At 42.5% G+C, this 21,269-nt stretch overlaps 3 protein-coding genes across 13 annotated transcripts in view; 2 read left to right on the top strand and 1 right to left on the bottom strand.

The window, feature by feature from the left end:
* The first annotated feature begins 1,872 nt into the window (after nt 1-1,872).
* On the top strand, nt 1,873-3,644 carry DOLK (dolichol kinase). Its single transcript, XM_077835710.1, has one exon. The coding sequence runs from the start codon at nt 1,873-1,875 to the stop codon at nt 3,460-3,462; it is 1,590 nt and encodes a 529-aa protein (XP_077691836.1). The 3' UTR covers nt 3,463-3,644.
* PHYHD1 (phytanoyl-CoA dioxygenase domain containing 1) lies at nt 3,636-19,729 on the bottom strand. 9 transcript variants are annotated; one of them, XR_013348170.1, is made up of 13 exons: nt 19,605-19,729; nt 18,269-18,427; nt 17,571-17,646; nt 17,326-17,373; nt 14,366-14,421; nt 14,135-14,197; nt 14,016-14,037; nt 13,015-13,143; nt 10,581-10,697; nt 10,073-10,199; nt 9,235-9,315; nt 8,876-8,957; nt 3,822-3,837 (listed from the first exon to the last, which is right to left on the bottom strand). XR_013348170.1 is itself a non-coding variant. In XM_077835738.1 (12 exons), the coding sequence occupies exons 1-11, from the start codon at nt 19,635-19,637 to the stop codon at nt 8,912-8,914; spliced, it is 876 nt and encodes a 291-aa protein (XP_077691864.1). In that variant the 5' UTR covers nt 19,638-19,729; the 3' UTR covers nt 3,636-3,837; nt 8,876-8,911. The 9 variants fall into 9 exon arrangements, 7 of the variants coding, with proteins under 7 accessions (XP_077691864.1, XP_077691865.1, XP_077691867.1 ...); XM_077835738.1 differs by lacking the exon at nt 9,235-9,315 and having other exon boundaries at nt 3,636-3,837; XM_077835739.1 differs by lacking the exons at nt 3,822-3,837; nt 9,235-9,315 and adding an exon at nt 3,636-3,805.
* Nucleotides 10,159-21,269, top strand: part of KYAT1 (kynurenine aminotransferase 1) — a 73,215-nt gene continuing 62,104 nt past the window's right edge. For all 3 annotated transcript variants that reach the window (XM_077835718.1, XM_077835716.1, XM_077835712.1), the window contains exon 1: nt 10,159-10,287. The gene's annotated coding sequence lies outside the window, so the exon portion shown is untranslated. The remainder of the gene's footprint in view (nt 10,288-21,269) is intronic.

The raw sequence follows: 21,269 nt of genomic DNA, 5'->3' as shown, positions 1-21,269 counted from the left end.
CTAAATGTAAATTTACTCAGACTGAGTTGGGAGAATATGCATGAACTGTATCTCCAGAACATTTTCTAAAGTAAAATAGAACACTGTGGCCAGTTTTCAGGCTGAGTCTGAGCTATGTTTTTAGGGTACATGCAAGATGTCCCTCTGTAACAAATGTGGCCCAGCAGTTCTTCTCTTTTAGAAACAAACAAAATTTATTAAGCAGCTTAATACAAAGGTACAGTGGACACTGTGTAGTCCCTTTGTAGACAGAAATATGTTGTATTTGGTCCCTAGCTACCACTAGAACTGCCAAGATCAACCAAGTTCCAAAAAACAGTGGAATCTGTCCAGTTTAGACCGATGTGACCACTTATTTTTCTTTATGACTTTGATATCTTCTCCTGCACTCATATAATGAAAGCGTTATTGCTTATTTGAGAAAACAAACAGTGAGGTAAAAAAGGTGGTGCAATAAGTAAAGCAGTCAGTCATAAAACTAATAGCAGATGGAAGGAGAGAGACTCTGAGACAAAGGCAGACAGATGTATGTTAAGATGAGTGGAAGTTTGCACCATAGTCTGGAGTATTTAATGTCTTGTTCCATCACAGAGGCTTTTTTCTCCAAGTTTTGAGTTTTCTCCATTTGTTTAGAATCTTTTGCTAATACTTATAACTGAATAGAAAGTATCAGCTTGGATAGAAGTTCCAAGTTATTTAGTACTACTAAAGAGCTTTAATTAACCAGGGGAGAAAGGCCAGATGGGTTAAAATGCTGGAGAATTGCTATTTTAAAGGGACACTAGATTTGTCACATTTATGTCTGAATAATTTTACTTACCAAAATTAGAAATAACCCCTAAGATTACTATAACTTGAAAGATTTTGGAGAAAGAACATACTATCTCTCTTCAGTTTGTTTATATTATATATATGACTGTGCTTTGTGTAGCATTAGTTTTCCCTTTTACACAGCAACACTGGGGAGAAAATATTTTTAAAAATAGGACAATGTGACTCTAAATCCTCAGAAAATCAGAAGAAAGGAGTTGGAGGCAAGGGGAAGACCTGAAGTGACCTTTAACTTTTTGTTTTTTAATTGACCAATTTTCAAGTTGACAGTGTCAATTCCTTTTAACATCATTTTGCTTCTGATTTGTTTGTTTTGTGTTTCAGTTAATTTGAACTGTGGGTTGTTTTTTTTTAAATTATTATTGGTATGTTTTAAAAGATCAAATGTTGCTTGTAGTAGAAACAGTATTGTCAGTTCTATCAATAACATGATTGCCTATGTAAGATGCATATTTTCATCTCTTCTTTAATATTTATTTTATATAGCACCATGGCATGTGGGTGCATTAATTTCACTTAATTCTGTAACAAACTCATCACCAAGCTCTTCTGTCTTTATCTAACTTACAGAGATGTCCAAGTGCCCTTTCCAATGCAGTTCTTGTGAGTGCTGCTACTTAGTATTTGCATACACTCCTTGTAGAATATAAAGCATTCCCTTCTATATTTTTAGGAGAGAGAGGAAAAACCTGGCACTGCAAAGAAGTATTTAGTAATTGCATGTGAATAAAAATACTGTGAGATTTGGCTATGGCATTGCAAGCTGAGTTTTCTGATTCTTGAAAGCAGTAGAAAATGCTGGTTGACTTATTTCCATCTTGATTTTATTTTTCTCATGACAGGAATCAAAGCTTTCAACTGAGCTTCAGAAAATAAATAATAAGGAGGAGGCCTCAGGTGTTCAAGTAGTTGCTTTAATTTTATTATTTTGTTTATCTTTATAGGCGTTGCAGTAGGATGAAAGTGAACTTTTACTAATGGACCAAGGACTGTATTGAAAATTTTGGAATCTGACAGTAGTAAAGATTCTGAAATCACAGGATGCCGCTGACCGGAACCATGTTAAACAAACCAGTGCTTTTGGAATCCCTGATTGTGTTCATCATTGTGTTGTGTGTGCACACGGTAGTTTGGGACCGGTATTCCTGGTGTGCTATTGCTCTTGCTGTTCAGGCTTTTTATGTCCAATTTAAATGGGACCGTCTACTCCAACTGGGTGGGGCCGTATTCCAATTTCGGACGACAGCTAACAGTGGCCTCCTACCAGCTAGTATGGTCATCCCACTCCTGGGGATTGTGATGAAGGAGCGATGCAAGGCTGCCGGCATTGTGTACTTTGAACGTTTTGGCATAGTTGTGGCCTCCACGGGCATGGTGGTAGCCCTCTTCCTATCTGTAATAGCAGTTGGCATCACAAGGCCTGTGCCAACTAACACCTGCATACTTTCAGGCATTGCTGGCAGTATAATCCTCTATACCATGAAGTATTCTTTAACTGTTTCTGAAGTGATAGAGGTTCTGGAAGTGCTGCTTATTTTTGTCTACCTCAGTATGATCTTGCTTTACCTATTACCTCGATGTTTTACTCCTGGGGAGGCATTACTAGTCCTTGGGAGTATAAGTTTCATCCTCAAACAGCTCATTAAACGCTCACTGAACGTGATAGAGGGCAAAGGTAATCCTGCAGACTTCGTCCTTCTAGTGGCAGTGGCTGGGGTGGTCCTTCTTGGGATTTTCTTCACTGCTCTATTCTTCTTCATGGATTCAGGAACCTGGACATCCTCCATGTTTTTCCACATGATGACAGCAGTGCTGGGACTGGGGGTCCTTATGCCTTGGCTTTACCATCTGATCCAAAGGAATCCCTTGCTCTGGCTGCTCCAGTTTCTGGTTCAGACACAGACAAGAGTTTACCTCCTTGTGTACTGGACCCTGTTGGCTGCCTCTGCGTGCATGGTGGTTCTTTACCAGAATTCCAAGAGATCATCTGAATCTAAAAAGCACCAAGCTTCAACCATAACCAGAAAATATTTCCACTTCATTGTGGTGGCTACTTACATCCCTGGGCTAATTTATGACCACCAGCTTCTCTACATTGCTGCAGTGCTGTGTCTCGTAGTCTTTGTCCTTTTAGAGTACATACGATACTTCAGGATCAAGCCATTTGGCCAAACACTCAGGCACTTGCTCACTCTCTTTTTGGATGAACGAGATAGTGGACCTCTGATCTTGACTCACATTTACCTACTTGTTGGGATGTCCCTTCCAGTGTGGTTGTTCCCCAGGCCTTGTGCTCCGAAAGGTACCCTGTCTGGGGCAGGAGCATTGGTTCCCTACTCCGGGGTACTGGCAGTAGGGGTGGGAGACACAATAGCCTCAATTTTTGGCAGTACAATAGGAGAAATGAAATGGCCTGGGACAAAGAAGACGTTTGAAGGGACAATGACTGCCATCTTTGCTCAGATCATTGCTGTGGCTCTTATTCTGATATTTGATGGCAGAGTGAATCTGAACACCAGCTATGCCTGGATTTTGGGGTCCATCAGTTTAGTTTCCCTTTTGGAAGCCTACACTACCCAAATAGACAATCTGCTCTTACCTCTCTACCTCCAGATACTGCTCATGGCTTAGAGACTTTGCCAGGAACAGAGATTTCCTTTCTAGCTAGGGGTGGTAATGAGCCATGCTGAGAGCTCAATAGAGCCAGTTTGGTACGAAATGCTATATTTGGTATAGCGGGTAGAACAGCTACTTTCAGAAAGGAAATTGTTCTTCAACTCTTAATTGACAATAAAAGTAAAGGCTTCTGTTTGTTTTTTGTTTGTTATTTAATAGCTAAAGCAGCACTAACTGTTGCATCCTCTCAGAGGAGTAACAGGAAACCATCCACGTGATACTGTGATTCGTGTAGCTGGTGATGCTGAATTAGATATACAGTCATAGTGATTTTATTTCCAGGTCTCTTCTGGATGCACTGAAGCAGAAAGGGTGGGAAAGGTGAGTTCACTAGAAGGGAAGAGATGGGGTCATTAAAACTTCTAAGGTAGCAAAACCAGGAAAATATAAATAGTCATGGTTCACCAGTTGTATGTAGTGGTGGTGTAGCCGTATTGGTCCCAGGATGTTAGTGAGACAAGGTGGGTGAGGTAATATTTATTGGACCAGCTTCTGTTGGTGAGAGAGACAAGCTTTCGAGCTACACAGAGCTCTTCTCCTGGTGACCTCAAGAAGAGCTCCATGTAGCTCCAAAGCTTGTCTCTCTCACCAACAGAAGTTGGTCCAATAAATGATATTACCTCACCCACCTTGTCTCTCTGTTCACCAGCACAGGCTCCTACAAAGCTTGTGCACTGTATTGGCTTGCCACCGGGTTGAGTCCTGGTATCTTGTATTATTGCACATGTGAATTCTGCCTCTTTCAATAAAAGCATGCTGTTGCGGTGAGGGTGTGCACCACCTGCAGCATAGGATCAAGTTATATGAAGACTGCCACGTCATCTCTCATTTCCTGTTGCAAAATTAGAAGACCTCTGCCAACTAGAGTGAAAACAGCACTAATGCTTATTCTGTTTAAAGTAATTTCAAATACAGAGAATCTCAAACTTAGTTTATTGGAGGAGCATGGATAGATAGGCTTGCAGGGTGAAAACAATAGCCTTTGTGGCTAAAATTTTGATTTGCTTGCCAGTTCTCTGGAATAAACCAAGTTCTACCTTTTTCATGCTCTTGATCTCTTGAAATTACATTGAACAAAACTTGCTTTAGATGTGATTTTTTTTATTAAAAAAAAAAACTACATTAAAAAATTAATCTCCATTGAAAAGAGTCCCATTTCCAGACACAATTTAAAGAGAGGTTAGGTTAAAACTCATTTAAAATCCTTTCTTGCATTACTACTAACATATTAGATTATTAAAACAAAGTATTTTAACAATCCAATGTGCTTCTCTGCTACTCATACAATTTGATTTAGTTCTTGCATTTCTTTCAGCTTGAACAAAGAAAATCACTAAAGTCAGTTTCACAGCTGTTTATAGTAAGTAATGTTCTGGTTTTCATATATGCACTAGTACAAGCTGCAGTGTTTGGTCTGTAAATCATTAGGGGGGAGAGAGGGGACATTTAAATCCAGACAAATGGTTTTCATTAAAATCATCCATGAAAGCATTTCTATTAAAATGTAAAACTACGTGCTGCTGCCCCTTTAATTAGGATCATAACACAGTACACCTGAAACAATTCACTGTTTATAGTCAAAAAACCTTTCCATTTCTGTATATTTAATCCTTTGAAACATTTTTACTTCTAGGAATCCTCTCTCATTAGCATGCAACACTTCCATTAGGACCAGATTAAGCTGATTTATATCCTGCCTCTTCCACCCTCCCATAGAGTACCTGGTAGGGTGTTTGCTTGCAAGAATTCTTGTCCAGGGAAGTTGATTCTGGTCCCTACTACAGTATCTTTATGGCATTTCTGCTGTGTAAAGGGGCCACACTGGTTCCCTGGGGTAGAACCCCAGCCATAGGGCAACATGGGGCAAACTAGGCAGCTTAGCACCATCCTGTGTGGCCCCAAGTTTGGGACTGGGAGTGTGTAGACGTTAGCAGAAGGATTGCCCAGAGAGCACTGTGTGCTCTGGTTATTCTCTGCTGCAGAGTCAGACCACCTCCAATCATGCTGGGATGCACTGGCCCCTGGAACAACTCAGAGAATATCACATTTGCCCACCCTCCTCCAACCCCCTGGGCCTTCTCTTTCTGGACCATGCCTCCTGAGACACACAGCACAGAATCTCTCCTAGGACTTTAAGAACAGTCAGAAAATGACTGTGATTAACAGAGCAATAGGCTGTGAGGCACTGCTCCAAGGAAACCGCCCTGGAGAGATGGATGGTGCAAGAGTACAGTGACTCTTAGGAACAGTGAATCCAACATGCTGCACAGCTTAGTAATTCTCATGTTCCACCTGTGAGACAGAGTAGGACATTCTTTCTACATCTGTCTTCAAATCACATTGAGCAGAGCACAGAAGGGAAAGGAGAGAGGAACCAACTTTCTTAGCAGGAAAATGCTACTTTAAAAAAAAAGTTAATTAGAAAGGTGGGGTCTTTTTCCCACAATAACTAAGAAAAAGCCTTAGCTACCACCCGTCCGGTGTTCTGCACTTGGTAACAAAGTATTCAGGTGAAGGTTGATATAGCACCAAAGCCATAAAACGAAGCACCAGAACTGAAGGTTACTCTGTCCCCTGGTTATTGACATCAAAACAAGTTCTGAAAAAGGTAGGAAAGATCAGACTCTTATTTCTAATAGAAGCCTTGGTGAATCTGAGCAAAATTACCACTGTTATCCCTACCCAGCATACTTATTCCTGCTACTGCAGTGATTTCAGATGCATCAAAAAATCCTGTTTGACCTACAGAACCTTTTTTAGCTGCTCAGTTTAAAACTGGCACTCTTGTTCCACCCAGCAAAGTCCCAGCCATTACTTAAGAGCCGCTTTTACCATAAATAAACTCAAGAATTTAATCTATTTCTTCGTTGCAACTAGTGTTTGAGACAAATACCAGAGGCAGGCATCATGCTTAGAAAAAGTAATGTAGCAATAAGGCTTGGAGCCGTGTTGCAGAAATCCATTTCTAACCTGCTTTAATCTGATACAGAGCCTGAGACAATAGGATGTCTTGGGTCATTCAGTCCATTCCACCTGCAACAATGCAAGATCATCTGCACAATTTTGTTTTCATCTAGTTTATGAACACCATTGAGGGTGTCTGTTCTGTTGGCAGATTATTCTATTCAAGTGACCTCTTAGAAACTGTCTAAAGTTCTTCTGTGTATTTTCCCAAGTGTATTAAGTATCAGTCCAGAGATATATGTATTTTGCATAGGGACCCCATATAGTCAGGTACAGCTGTCTCTCTTTTTTTTAAGGTAGATGGCTTTCACCAACTGGAAATGATAATGCTATTTAAAATAAGCTAACCATCTAGTTTTCATTTAAGATAAAGGCTTAACATTAATTTCTACAGATGACTTTAAAACTTTTAAATCAAGTTGAAATGCTGAAGATACTGCTGGGCTCTATGCATTAATTTTAGCAATAAAACCCTTGGTGTTAAGGGTTTAAACTGATCCACAATACATGCTCTTGCAATTTCTCTGAACACAAAATTCACCCATGGAGACTAATTATTAATAAAATTTACTACTGCTACTCAATCTTTTTTCCTGTTTTTGTTATATTTGCATATATGTTTCTAGAGCTCGTGCTGCCTACATAATCCCATTTATAATGTTGCCACCACAGTTTTATCCACCTTCCAATCCCTCCTTCCTCTAGTCTGCATGTTGCTTCTATTGTCTCAATGTTTGATAGCTCAGCTTTAAAATAGAAAACGGATATTATGCATTCAAAGGATAATAAATAGGAGGGAATATTGTTTAGAGGATAGAGCATGAGAATCAGGACTCCAGGGGTTTTGTTCCCAAGCCTGCTGTGTGATCTGGGGTAAGTCACTGAGAGCTAAATAGTGAAGCCCTGGTTCATGTTAGTGAGCACTTACTCAAGTAATTGGGACTTCTCCCACGAGTAAGGGCTCCACAATCAGACCTACTCCCACTTTGTACCTCAATTTACCCATTTGTAAAAATAGGATAATACCTCCAAGGGGTGTTGTAAAGATTCATTGTTTAGTGTCTGTAAAGCATTCAGATCTGTGGTGGGAAAGTACTAGATAAGTGTGAAATATTATTGGTCCTTGTCACAGTGAATTCGATAACTATGAACTAAATTACTTGAGCATCCCTGTAATGAGCTGGGAAGTTGGCTTTTGTGTGTATGTCAATTATATAATATACTGGTGACGTGAAAATTTATGAAGCATATTTCCAGTCTTATGTATGGGTACTTCAAAGAGTAGCTGTTCTCTCTGTATATATTTAAAAAAAAAAATACGTAACTGCATCCTTCGTTATTTGTTATAAAATATATGCCACCACAACTGAAACTGTGAAGAAAAGTCCTGTCTCTCTTCATAGATTTGCTGAAAAAAGCTAAAGTTTGACTATTCAGTGATAGTACTAGAAGGGTACGTAGGAACATAAAATGGACTCTGTCACTTTGTTTAAATGAGTTTGTTTAGAATATTCAGATTGATGTAATGCAGCCCATATATGATACTTCCTAGAAGGGTGACATTGTTATGTGCTCTTTGCTAGCATCTATTCTGCATGCTGTGAGTTAAAAGCATAATCACTGTATGTCTTTACCCTTATGTGTTGTGGTCTAACACTTTTTGGAGGTTTCAGGGACTGTCATCTTCAAACAACAGAGAAATGATGTTTGTATTTTTATTCTTGATATTCCCACATCTCATTAACTTCAATATGCATCAAAAGTTACTCAGTTCTCCTTGAAAATGTATGGAGTAAAGGTTTACAAGTCTAGGGATTGTGTTATCTCCTCACATACCACTCACCAGTAACTCTTACTGAGCATTTTAAAAGGAAAAATAAGAAATTTAGGCTCCCTGCTTTGGTCTCCCCATTCTAGACCATTCTTTTAATCTATTGCTATTGCAGCAGGGTAGATTTTAACTTTTTTGTGGTACAACAAAACCCCTCTACATAACCTCCAAAAGACTCTGTACACCTGAGGGTAATACAACAGAGATGGAATAAACATAATAGAAATTTTCCTGGCTTGGGTTGTACAAGGGGAAAATACTGAGATTTTGAGTATCCTGAAAAGGAGGTGCCTGTCAGCTGGTCCCAGAGTTGAGGCACAGTGGCTTCTTAATAGTCAGTTCATATGACTAAAGAGATTTCCCCATCAAAAGTGGTTTTTAGGTGACTGTTCCCACTATGAGTGGTGTACACGTAGCAGAGATGCTCTGAGTAAGGCCAGCGCTGGACGGGTATGGGTGAAGATTCTTCTGTCATGCACACAGGCTGAAGCTACTCCTTCTGCGCTGAGGACAAATGAATATTGGGAGATGAGAGCAGGGGGCGGCTGAGAAAGATGAATGGAATCTACTTACTAATCAACCGTTTGACTCCAATGGCCAACGTTAGTTTCAGTTGTAGAGAGGTGGAAAAGGCAGTTCAGGAGTTGGTTGAAGCCTGACAAGAGAAGAGAAAACACTTAAGTAAAAACAGAATTCCAGAATCAGCCTCAGGTCTACCTGACACAGAATCAGTTCTAGCTTGAGTACCACTGATGCAGAAATAAAGGCTTCCCATTAGAACTGTTCAACAGGCACTTCGTCAGATCCAATCCAGTATGTCCAGTCCCTTGCTAGACGAGGAAACTCTACAAAACTCTTAACGTCCCTAAGCAGAGATTCACATCTTGGTTTTCCATCTGCATTCATCACCTTTTACTCTAAGAAGTCATTACCTCTTTCTCCAGTGTGTTTAATTACTTTCTTCTAATCTAACTCTGTACCCAGAAGGTGCTTCAGACATAGGTTGCATACTTCTGTAAGGAGAATGGGTTTTGTGATCAAAACACAGGACCAGAATCTGGTTTCTATTCCCAGCTATGCTACAGATATCATGTATGACCCTGAGTAAGTCATTTAACCTCTGTCAGATGTATGCATTTTAATGCTTTCATCAGTATACTTGTTATGAAAGCTTCAGTTTAGGCTGGGAGGATCATATTCTTCATTGTTTATGCTACTTTCTTAAAAGGGATTGTTCTCCCATGCTGGCCTCCAAGAGATCCTTGCCTGTCGTTCTGCAACTCTATTACTGAGGGAAGACTTGCACAAAGAGAGAGTCTCTGCATGTGGCAGGAATCAAGCTGATCCTGTTCTGTGGCAGTGGGGAATTCCACAGTCACTACGGATATTAGTATTTATCCACCCTGAAGGGGTGTTATGAGCTTAATGAATGGTTGTAAGGCTCTCTGCTGCACCTTTGCTGGAGGACCTTAGAGCACTGTTATAGCATGGCTAGCAGAAAAACAATCCTTGGCTACACGGGCCAGGGAAATTGTCCTGGGAAACTGCTACTGACACTGGTGTTCAAAGGTGCAGCTAGCACAGTTCTGAGCCATGTAGAGGGAACCTAGTTGTGTGTATCACCCTGTAGGTGTAACACAAAAATGGGGTGATAAGAGCTGGGGTTGTTGAGTGAAAAAAAGCTTCTAAAATGGTTACAGCTTTAAAAAGCCTCCAGTTTCCAGCAGGTTTTTTTTTTTTTTTTTTGGCTACTGAAGGATCTCTATATACCAGTTCTCTTTGCTCCAGGTGGTGTCTTTGGCCTCCATCAGATGGAAAGTGTACACATGGCGGGACCACTCTGAGCTGTTCAACTCACTCTTGTGGACAACTTCTCCATGGATAAGAATGAGGCCACCTGTTTGAAATAAACACACATCTGTCTTTCCTTTTGAATGTCTCCTTCCTCTGTGCCATACAAGAGGAGCTGTTGCTGTCTTTGAAAGGTTTGTCATGATAACGAAACAAAAGTCAGACTTGGGAATACAGCCCATTGATTCCTATGGTAAGAATTTGTTTGGGAAGACTCCAGGAATATATCATACTGTTGCTTTGGTTCTACGAGATCCATTTCTTTCATTGTGGACTCTTCACATAACCATTTGGCAGCAGCTGGGGCATCAGGCCTGCATTGGCAATACATCATTGCATTCCCTCTGGGCCTGTGGTTTAAAACTGAATGTGTGTCACTGCATCTATCTCTCTTGAATTTTCACTGGTTCTACAGATGAATCTTTACCTTTGCGGATGGGCGCAGGAATAAACTGGCTATCTTGATAAGTCTGCTCAGAGCCGATGAAATGTGTGCATGGTATGGTGCCCGGCGGGGCTCGGACCATTCTACGTGTGATGCCATCTGCAATTCCACAGTAGACAAAACTTTTTTAAAAAAAACGTAATAAATCATTTAACCTGACAATAAATAAACCCCTGTTAAGATTCAATTTTAGACTATTTAATCCATCAAATAACAAAAGCTTGATCAAGTTTAATAATCAAAGATTAATTAGCACAATACAAACAGGAAAGAGTTAATACTTTACCAGTCTAGAAATCATGCTTTGCAGAAAGGACATCTCGGCTCTGTTCCAAAGCATTAACTCACTTCTCCTTATATTTATACCCCATTTGTCATGCACAGGAAACTCTCTAAATGCCTTTATTTCATGATGAACCCTACTTTTCCTTTCCTATGCATTTTGCACCTACTGTCCGAGGTTCTTGGGCACCTGTACCTAATTAGTTTAACAATCTTGCATCAATTATAATAGTTGCTTATTACTTTAACAAAGCTCAGCATAATATTATTTTGTGCTCAATAATCTCTACATACGCCAAGAATAAAAACTTACATGCAGCTTTTTATATATATTTTAGTACAGAGCTTTCTGGGAGGGCTTGTTCAGTTAGCAGATCCTATAAAATGTGTAATATCGACTGAATACTGTTAGCTACCAATACTTTCTGGTTAACCTCTGCAATCATAGCCTCTGCACTGACTGGAAAACTTAATCCCCTCATTACATTATATATACCTTCCATCATTTCACTAATGAAAATTCTTTCCTTGCTCATTTTCTCTTTTTATTGGAAAAAGATTAAGGTTTATCTGGCAGTACAGAAACTAACACTGCTGTCTTTTGTCTGCTTTCTCATCTGTGTCCTGGCACGTTAACAAGTGTTACCCTTATCTGCAACAACATGCAGTGCTTTGAGCAGAGTCCTCCACTTAAACAAAACGCATCTTTGGCACCACTCTCCTTTCTGTAACAGTACAGATGTTTAACTGCAGCTCCAGAGCCTTATGCTGAGTTTAGGCACAAATTGTGATTACAACAAAGTGCAAAGCTTGATGATTTCTCAGGGAAGAATGTTTTTTGCTTGATTTTTTTTTTTTAATTTATGTATTTTTAAGAGAGACCTGAGGATTGTACCTGTTTTAAGGCACATTAAAATTTGAGATGAAATGGATTAACAGTGCCCCTGGAGCTAATTAGTTCCCATGTTAGACATATACTAAGTGTAAAACGTGCACCAATAGTTAGAAGCCCATGGCAACTTCCATCTGTCGAGAAAGAGAGGATACACAGATCTTATTTTGATTTGGCCTCATCTATGTGTTGCTATAGTCCACTGGTCGCTCTCTGATCTCTTGTATGCTATCCAATTCATTCTTGTTTTCAATGTTTGCGTTTGTTTTGTATGTTTGCTGAATTTTAGACCAGTGTTGGGGGGGTAAGTGCAAGGTTTTTATTCTTCCTCCCCTTACACAGAGCAAGCTGCGGTAGCAATATTCTTAGTCTTGACCCAGGACACCAGAAAAGGTTAATGGGTATATATCCTGAAGGGATCTGTGTTTACAGCTGGGAGGTGGGTGATGGGGGTGTCAATATAAATAATTTGGTGCAGCAGCAAAGTTTTATTAAAGAAACAAAAATGAGCAAAGTGGTTTCACTGTGCTTATCCCTAACCTGGGGGAACCTGGAGAAACTGCTCCTTCCAGCCCAGGTCAGGGTGGAGAAGCATTTTCAAGGCTGCTGTAGGAAGCTCTAGAATGAAGTAAGGGTCTGTAGCACTGCAAAGAAGACACTCTTTGGAAGGATCAAAGAGTAGTTGTGAAGGGCTCAAATCTTGTTGAACAAGGAAGGGTCAGATACTTGCTGAAGGAAGTTACTCAGTAATACTAAATTGAAAGGATTTCAGGAACACCAGCAGTGGATCCTAATGTTGCAAGGTCTGGATTTAATAAGTAAAAATTTAATAAGATTGTGGGAACCACTGTCTCTGTACTTTAAGCAGATTGTATGGGTATAGTACAGCATTAAACTTGGGCATTTGGTGTCAGAGTCAGAAATAATGTAAAGTTTTTATTTCCAGGAATGTTTTTGGATTTAAATCACAGATCCTTGGTCTAGTGACCAGCAGCAAAGGAAATGAGTCATTTGAGCCAGCCTGCTAAAAGTGGGATTAAGAATTTGGCCCCTAAAAGTACAAAAGGAATGATGTTGCTTTAAACAAAGGTTCCCTGAACCATGATGGTGGCTCCACTAGCTGGATGCGGCCACGTAACCACTGTATGATTCAGAGGACACAGTACAATCTGTGCTACTTTCCACCCGTAACCAGGAGACAAGGGTACATTTCAGTGTATGGCAGAATAATATGAATCTTACTGGTGTGAGAGCCAGGGATGAACCAGAGACAGCTGTTCTCCTGTGTGGCATTCTCCAGAGCTATCCAGAGGCCCAGAACCCTGCCCAGCGGCTCTGTGTACAGAAATGTGGCATCCTGGTGTGGTCTCACTGAAACCAATAGACACCTGGTTACCTTACATTTTAAAGACTGTTGAATTAAGAGTAATTGAAGGTCTATGGGGCTTTCCTTTCTCTGCCCTCTTGTGAGTGCCATATGAATCCTGCTAGAAGTGACAACAGTGAGTATGCACACTCCTGACAGCGCTGGCTTCCATTTCAGCCAAGTCATAGGGATGCAGAAGTTCACTGGCTGCGTGCCTGCTACCACTACCAGCCCCCATAGACAGACAGACAGAAAGACAAACAAACACCATCACTTGGAGAATCTCACTGCTGTAGAGGTGGGGGTGGGTGAGTATATCTATTGATAGTGTGCAGGGAGAGACTGATACTGTCCCCTTCCCAATAAGTTCTCAGCTCATGTCCCATTTATTCTAAGGGCAGTACTGCAAGGATAACTTATTCCAAGTCACATTTGAGGCTTGTGGGAATTACTTTCAGTTTACAGCAATCCCTGAAAGACAAGGAAAATTGACATACAGTTAGGAAATTCCCCCGATCACTTGTCCTTTCCCATCTGCCTGACATCTTACTTCTTTGGAAATCTCAAGTGTGTTGCAAGAGTCGCCCCCACTGCAATCGTAACACATGGGAGTGGGTCACCCTTCAACCTGGTGAGGATATAAGTTAGCCTTTTGCCTGCCCATAAAGAAACAGAAAGGAACCCTGGGTGAGATTTTCACACCCCATTCCCAGTAATTTCTAACAGGAACTGGGCATCCAAACCTTTAGGCAGCTTTGAAAAATCTCACTGAATGACTAGTTTATGCCACTCTCCTGTTACTTGAATTCCCTTCCTCCAAACCTTGGTATCTGTACATAATATCTGCAGCCTAGTACAGACGTAGTACGAATTTTACCTTCACCACCAATGCCAGGTTGCTGGAAGAGGACAAAAAGAGAGAAGAGGAGAATGTTAAACTGGAAAACATGAAAATGGCTTTTTTCATGAGTAAATAGGAGATTGGAGTTACTGTACCTTGAAGATATACATGCTCTGGACAACTACTGGTTTCTCAAGGCCCAGTTTTCTTCCCAACTCCTGTGGAACATCCCAAAGTTAGAACACTGCAGATCTCTGCTCAGTATTTAGCGAATGCTTGCTGAGAATTTTTATAAATCCTTTCATGGGGAGAGGGCTCATCATACAGTTTTTAAACTAAACTATCACATAGTTGAGTTCTTTCAAGTGACTCAAGCTCCTACTCACCTGCACTTTGGAGGAGTGAGTGATTTGCTTGAAGATGGGATCGTAAGCATGCAAAGCTGAGGGAAAGAAGTTGTCGCTTAGTGAAAATCCTAGAACTCCTTTCGAGAAGGGACCCTTTAAACTCTGAGGAAGCACAACGATGGGTATTACATTCTGAAGGGGAAGACTGCAGTCTGTCAGGCTCAAACTGCATCCCTCTCAGGAATCAGTTTATGTGCACAGTGCCCATCATCATGTCTGCCCTGTTCCTTTTGCTAAAATGTCTGGGTTAGACAAATTCCTTTTGTTTCAAGCTTTTATATGGATTGTAAATTAGACAAAATGTTTCATCAGATGGAGATAACACATAAGTGCTGTTGACATTTGCAAATCATATAATGAATTTCTTTAGAGGACACCAGAGATAAACGGTAATCAGTCTCCTTTACAACAAACTGCGGCTATATGAAAATAAAGGTCTATGACCAAAAAATAACTTGGAAGAGATTTCTGGGGTATGTTCTGAAGGAAAACTAAATAGATTATACAGAGCTCCAGATACTAAGAGCTTAGATATTAGAATGGGGAGCACTATACACAACCCTAAGATTTAATACTACTAAGGGGTCGCACAATTTGTTGCTTCTATAGGCTAAACTCAGTGCATGCTCCAGGCATCTCTCCATTCTATCTGCAAGCTCCTTGTGTGATGCTCTCCCGTCCCCTTCTATTTCAGGCCTTCCCTGCAACACCCCTCCAATCTCCCTCCTATCAGGGTTTCTGGGTGGCCTCCATTTCCCTCCTTCTCCCATACCAGGGTCCTCCATTCTCCCCTCATTTCATCAGTTATTTTTGCAATCCCAGTCCCACTTACACCATGCCAGTGGCTCTGTGCGCTCCAATACCCACCTTCCCCTCCATGCCAGGGTCCCCCAGTCTCCCCCACCAGGGGCTGTATGGCCCCCACTTCTCTTCCCACCAATGGCAGTGGCTGTGAGCCCTCTATCTCCCCTTCCTTCCATACAAGGGTCCCCCAATTTTCCCTCCAGCAGGGGTTCTGTGAGCCCCTTATACCAGGATCCCCCATTATTCCTCCCATGCCAGGCACTGCATTCTTGCTCCCCTTTCCCTCTACACACCATTACTATTTGTCTGGGAGAGAAGTCTGTCAGGTTGTCACCACGTTGAACTATAGGGAGAATGGGCACAGTGACAGATGAAACAGACTTCTTATGGCAGAAGGCATTAGTGGGTGCCAACAATCCATTGTTTGATCTACAGACCATAACAGAAGTGCTTGAAGTTGTAATTATGCTAAAGAGATGGAAGGGGCTCCGTGTATGCATTTTCCCCCTTTCAGTTTTCCAATTGTCCTCCAAATCAGTAGAGTTCTGGCAGTGGAAGCCTAGAACGTTCCTGGAAAGTTTGGAATTGATAAGTTGTTGCATTCAAAAGTTCTCCCATTACAGACAGACAGAAATGCTACCAAGTTGAGAATTGAGCCTCACAAGCTCTGTCAATTATTTGAATGTGTCCTTCAGAGTATTACAGTTCTTAGAATTTGAATAAAGCATGATGAGAAAACTCCACATAGATGAAACATGGGGCATCAAATTTTTATCATATGTAAAATTAAGAACTGGGAGCACAAATTCGGTGCTCTTTGAATGCCTTAACTTGCCCTAGCATTTTTAACCTGGAAGCAAATGCTTTGGATTCAGGATCACTCTTAAAGATGATAGAATTTGCTGTTCAGTCAGCTTACTCAACCCAGCAGAGACTGCTACAGAGCAAGAACGTGGCTAGACAGAAAATAAGTGGATAAATTGCAGAAGAATGGGTCAAAATGAATCCTCCTCTTGGAATTGCTGTTGAGCCTGGGTGAGAAGGATGCTATTTTTGTTTTCCGTTTCCTCTTGAAGGAGCACTTGCACTACAGCAAAGGACAAAGAGAGGGTGGGAAGAATTGTTTTGGTTTTTTTTAGGGACACTGTTTTCCCTATAGAGACTGCAGGACTGTGATATCAGATACTGGATTTTCAAGTTTTAATGGAGAAAGATCTGGGCAGGGTTCCTGCGTTTGTGAGATAAAAATGCTGAACCCCATTATGTTTTCTCTGGGTATTGTTTGAAAACAAAAGGGATACAGCTAGTTCTTTAGCAGCTGGAAGAGGGGAAATAGGACACATTGGAAACCTGTAAGATTGAGAAACTGCTGGCAATGTCACAGTGAAGAATCCCAGCTTGTTGAGTGCCAGCAGTGTGCTCAGAACAGAGAAGATACAGTCTGTCCTAAGGATCTTAACAACCTAGACTGGACACAAACAAAACAGCTGAAAACAATCTGTTGCATAAGAGATACATAAGTTTGAACTTCAGCCAATATAGGTCAGTGATTCACTTTAAAAACTATAAAAGCCTTGTGGAACAAGTGGCTTTTGAAAAGCGATGTAAGAGTGGAAATGAGAGGCCTTTTGGCAAAGGACAGGGAGGTTTCCTAGCATGGGGTAACACAGAAGGAAGCACAAATACAAGAGTGGAAGGATTCAAAAGGGGCAAAGGAAGAAGCAAACTGATATGTGGGCAGGGTGAAGCTGAGCAGAGGCTTAGAGTTAAATCTGATGAACTTGAACCTGATTCTGGTGACGGAAAGAGACAGAGCAAGGTTGCAAAGAAGGGAGGCCACAGTGGGAGGAGAGGAGGATTTTTGTAATAATTTTCAATGGATTGGGGCATGGCAAAAGCAATAGAACAGAGAGGAGGAGGCTATAGTCAAGGCAAGAGAATTTACATCTACATGTCTTGTTTTAGTGGTAACAATACCATAGGCAGAGTCCATGTTTAGCTAGAACATTAATGCAGGAGAGCAGTTTCTTTGTAATGTGCTGGCATTATTCACAATAGCCAAGTCTGAAGGAATGCTTAGTTCTGGAAAATACACGCCATATTTTCTCTCCAAAAGCATCACAGCTCATCCATACCGTGGCCAATCTTGTTTATAGATTTCTCCTTTGGAACAAGAAAGTCACCTAAGAAACAAAGTGCTGAATTAAAGAGGATGTAACACAACAAAGAGTAAACAATAGCGCCTAGAATTCCCCTCGCTCCCAAATAGTCATTCAGCCACCTTGTCCCTTTAAGAAAGTTCCTGGCTCACTAGCAGATTGTTTACATTTCTTCCCATTCACCCCCAAACCCATTACAGCCGATAGTAGGTAACTTTTACCTTTTTCATCAAAAACTCCTTTCTCAAAGAAGAATCTGATCTTGTCTCCACTGGTTAGAAAATAATCTGCACTGCCCTGTCGGAGACAAGAGAGACCCAGCAATGGTAATATCCTAGAGAGTATATCTCGATGAACACTTCCAGCAAGGAGCTAGTACTTTCCTGCATCTTCTCCCCATTAAGAGAGCAGGAAGAATAAAGTAGAATAAAGACATTAGTAGTTCACACAGAGGCTTTTCACTGTGCTAAACTTCTTGGGCTCCAGCTTGCCCTTTGCAGACACCCAATATAGGGTGAACAGAAGGGTTTTGGTTTGTGAGAAGTGTTGATTTGACAGCCCTGGAGACTGAGATATTCTTTATCCATGGAACCAGTATAGTATAGATAGTAACAATAGAGACTAACACATTCAGCCCTTTTCTGCGGGAACTCTTCATGTTCAGCCTCTGTGACCCATCCCTCTCTTGGCCTTTCCTGAGACCACCAACAAAATGTTGCCCACGGCAGCAGAGAGGGTGGTCATCAGAGGCAAGATTGCAGTTCAGCAGTACCTAGCTCTCAGCCACCTGCTCAGACATGCCTCCTTGCTTGAACAAAACCCTTTTTCCTGAACTGCCTAGTGATACAAACTAGCCCTTTGCTAACCACCTCAGGAGTAATTTGAGATTTAGATTGCCCTTTTTTGCCTCTGTCTGTACCTGTGCCTGGAGCTGTTCCTCTTCATCGGTGGAGAACTCTGTACGGCAGTGGGGTGGCACATCCATCTTGGCTATAATCTTGTCTATTTGCTCCCTCATGGCATCACATTCTTCTGTGGTGAAAAACTCTTCCAAAACAAGGAAACCATCTTCATGGAACTAGAAGAGAACACTAGAGTTCAGATGGGGACAGAGTGGCTGGCATTCTGTGGTACACTTAGGAGACAGAAGTTATATTCAATAAAGGTGCACCTCCTGGCTGTCAGTCTTCTTCAGTTTGGTGTAATGCACCTTTTCTTGGGTTTTGCGTCCAGATGCTAGATCAGACTTACGTCCATGGAGATCCTCTCTGCTAGTGGAGATGCAGTAGAGCAAGGTGCATTTTTCATACACTGTACTTCGTATCATGGACCTCTTTTAATGCGCATCTAATAACCTGCATTTTTGCCTGACCCTCCAATCCCACACAAACCAGCCTCTCTCATTATACAAGTTTTTTACAGATTCATTTTAATAATTTCCTTAATGAGTAATGTGTGTATTCTCACTTTTTTTAAAAGGGAGATTTCTACTGGAAAAAAACAAATAATTCGGTAAGCGATTCACAGACTGCGGTTAGGGAGAAAGTGATTACAACTCCTACATGCAGCAGGCTCCAGGAACCAAATGAAATATGCATTTGTTACCATCCTCATGGCTTAAAATTCTCTTCCCCAAAGGAGGAAATTAAGTAACTGCTAAACACAAACTTTACCAAAATGAACAACGCAGTTTTGTTCTGTTTCAGGATTAGAACAAGAATACTGAGAGGTTGGAAAAAGTACTTGTTCTAAACTTAACTGAGAATGTGTGCTAATTTCTTATGGTGATTGATCAATCCCTTATGAAATGAAATTAGCTCTCTGGACATTGCAGACTTGAACCGTTGCCCCTTGATTTAAAAAAAAACCAGCAGGTTATCCTCTGACAGGCAAATTTAAACTTCAAAAATAAGGCTGATAGTTGAGAGAGAGAGACAGAAGGGTGAAAGAAAAAAAGAATTCTTCAGATAGGAACTCTGGAGGACAAACCACATTTCTGGAGCCACTTCTAGTCCTGATAAAGTGCTCAGTCTACTCCATTTTGTATACTGTATTATCTATCACCGATTCCGAAAGCAAAACTTTGCTAAACACAAGTGCTGGTTAACTGGACAGCAATGTGGGTTAGTGAAATCTGTTCCCTTCTCACAAGTACAGCACCATCAGCCTGCATCTCTCTCTCTCTCTCTCTCTCTCTCACACACACACACACCCCCCAGCGCTGGATGCAGTACTTCCTTACTCTCCTCCCTTACCTGTTGGATCTGTTCTTCGGTTACAAACGCCATGGCAGATTCAGACCCAGAATGATGAGATAAGTACGCAGTAACTCCTTCAGAGCCCTGCCCAGCTAACTCCCCCGCTCCCTGTGATCCTTTCAACACCATGTGATAAAGCAGGGGCGGGCAAACTTTTTGGCCTGAGGGCCACATCCGGTTTCTGAAATTGTATGGAGGGCTGGTTAGGGGAGGCCCTGCCTCCCCAAACAGCCAGGCGTGGCCCGGCCCCCGCCCCCTGCTTCTCACCTCCTGACCTCCCCCCTGGGACTCCTGCCCTATCCAACCCTCCCTGTCCCTTACGGCCCCCCCAGGACCCCTGCCTCACCCACTCCTCCCACTCCCTGCTCCCCCATCCAATCGCTCCTCTCATTCCTGACTGTCCCCCCCCGGGACCCCTGCCCCATCCAACCACCCCTTCTCCCTGTCCCCGGACCCCCCGCGCCCCATCCAACCCCCCCGCTTCCTGACTGCCCCCTGGGACCCCTGCCCCCATTCAACCCCTCTATTCCCTGCCCTCTGACCGCCCCGACCCCTATCCATACCCCCAAACTCCCCTGCCCTCTATCCCACCCCCCTGCTCCCTGCCCCATTACCGCGCTGCCTGGAGCACCGATGGCTGGCGGCGCTACAACCAGAGCACCAGGACAGGCAGCCGCGCCGCCCGGCTAGAGCCAGCCACGCCACCGTGCAGCACAGAGCACCGGGTCAGGCCGCGGCTCTGCAGCTGTGCTGACCAGCAAGAGCTCGCAGAGCCACCACCCAGAGCATTGCACCGGTGGCGCAGGGAGCTGAGGCTGCGGGGGTGGGGGACCAGCAGGGGAGGGGCCAGGGGCTAGCCTCCCGGGCCAGGAGCTCAGGGGCCAGGCAGGAGGGTCCCGGGGGCCGGATGTGGCCCATGGGCCATAGTTTGCCCACCTCTGTGATAGAGAATACTTGGGAACCAGATTGCTATCCAAACAATCAGGGATTTCCCTCCCTTCTCCCCTCCACCCCGCTCAGTTCTTTGCCCAGATCTGCTCCTAACTTTCATTGAAATCAATATTTGCTGAGGTGATATAGCCGTGTTAGTCCCAGGATATAAGAGACACGGTGGGTGAAGTAATATCTTTTATTGGTCCAACTTCTGTTGGTGAAAGAGACAAGCTTCTTCAGGCTTGAAGAAGAGCTCTGAGAAAGGCTGTAACAGAGACTTGGTGGGATAACTCACATGACTGGAGTACTGTCATGGATGGATATAAGCTGTTCAGGAAGGACAGGCAGGGCAGAAAAGGTGGGGGAGTTGCACTGTATGTAAGGGAGCAGTTTGACTGCTCAGAACTCCAGTATGAAACTGCAGAAAAACCTGAGTGTCTCTGGATTAAGTTTAGAAGTGTGAGTAACAAGGGTGATGGCGGGGTGGGAGTCTGCTATAGACCACCGGACCAGGGGGATGAGGTGGACGAGGCTTTCTTCCGGCAACTAACGGAAGTTACTAGGTCGCAGGCCCTGGTTCTTATGGGAGTCTTCAATCACCCTGATATCTGCTGGGAGAGCAATACAGCAGTGCACAGACAATCCAGGAAGTTTTTGGAAAGGGTAGGGGACAATTTCCTGGTGCAAGTGCTGGAGGAACCAGCTAGGGGCAGAGCTCTTCTTGACCTG

This window comes from Eretmochelys imbricata, chromosome 16, assembly GCF_965152235.1.
Source record: "Eretmochelys imbricata isolate rEreImb1 chromosome 16, rEreImb1.hap1, whole genome shotgun sequence".
In the NCBI taxonomy this organism is placed as follows: domain Eukaryota; kingdom Metazoa; phylum Chordata; order Testudines; family Cheloniidae; genus Eretmochelys; species Eretmochelys imbricata.
This window is presented reverse-complemented; position numbering and strand designations above follow the sequence as displayed.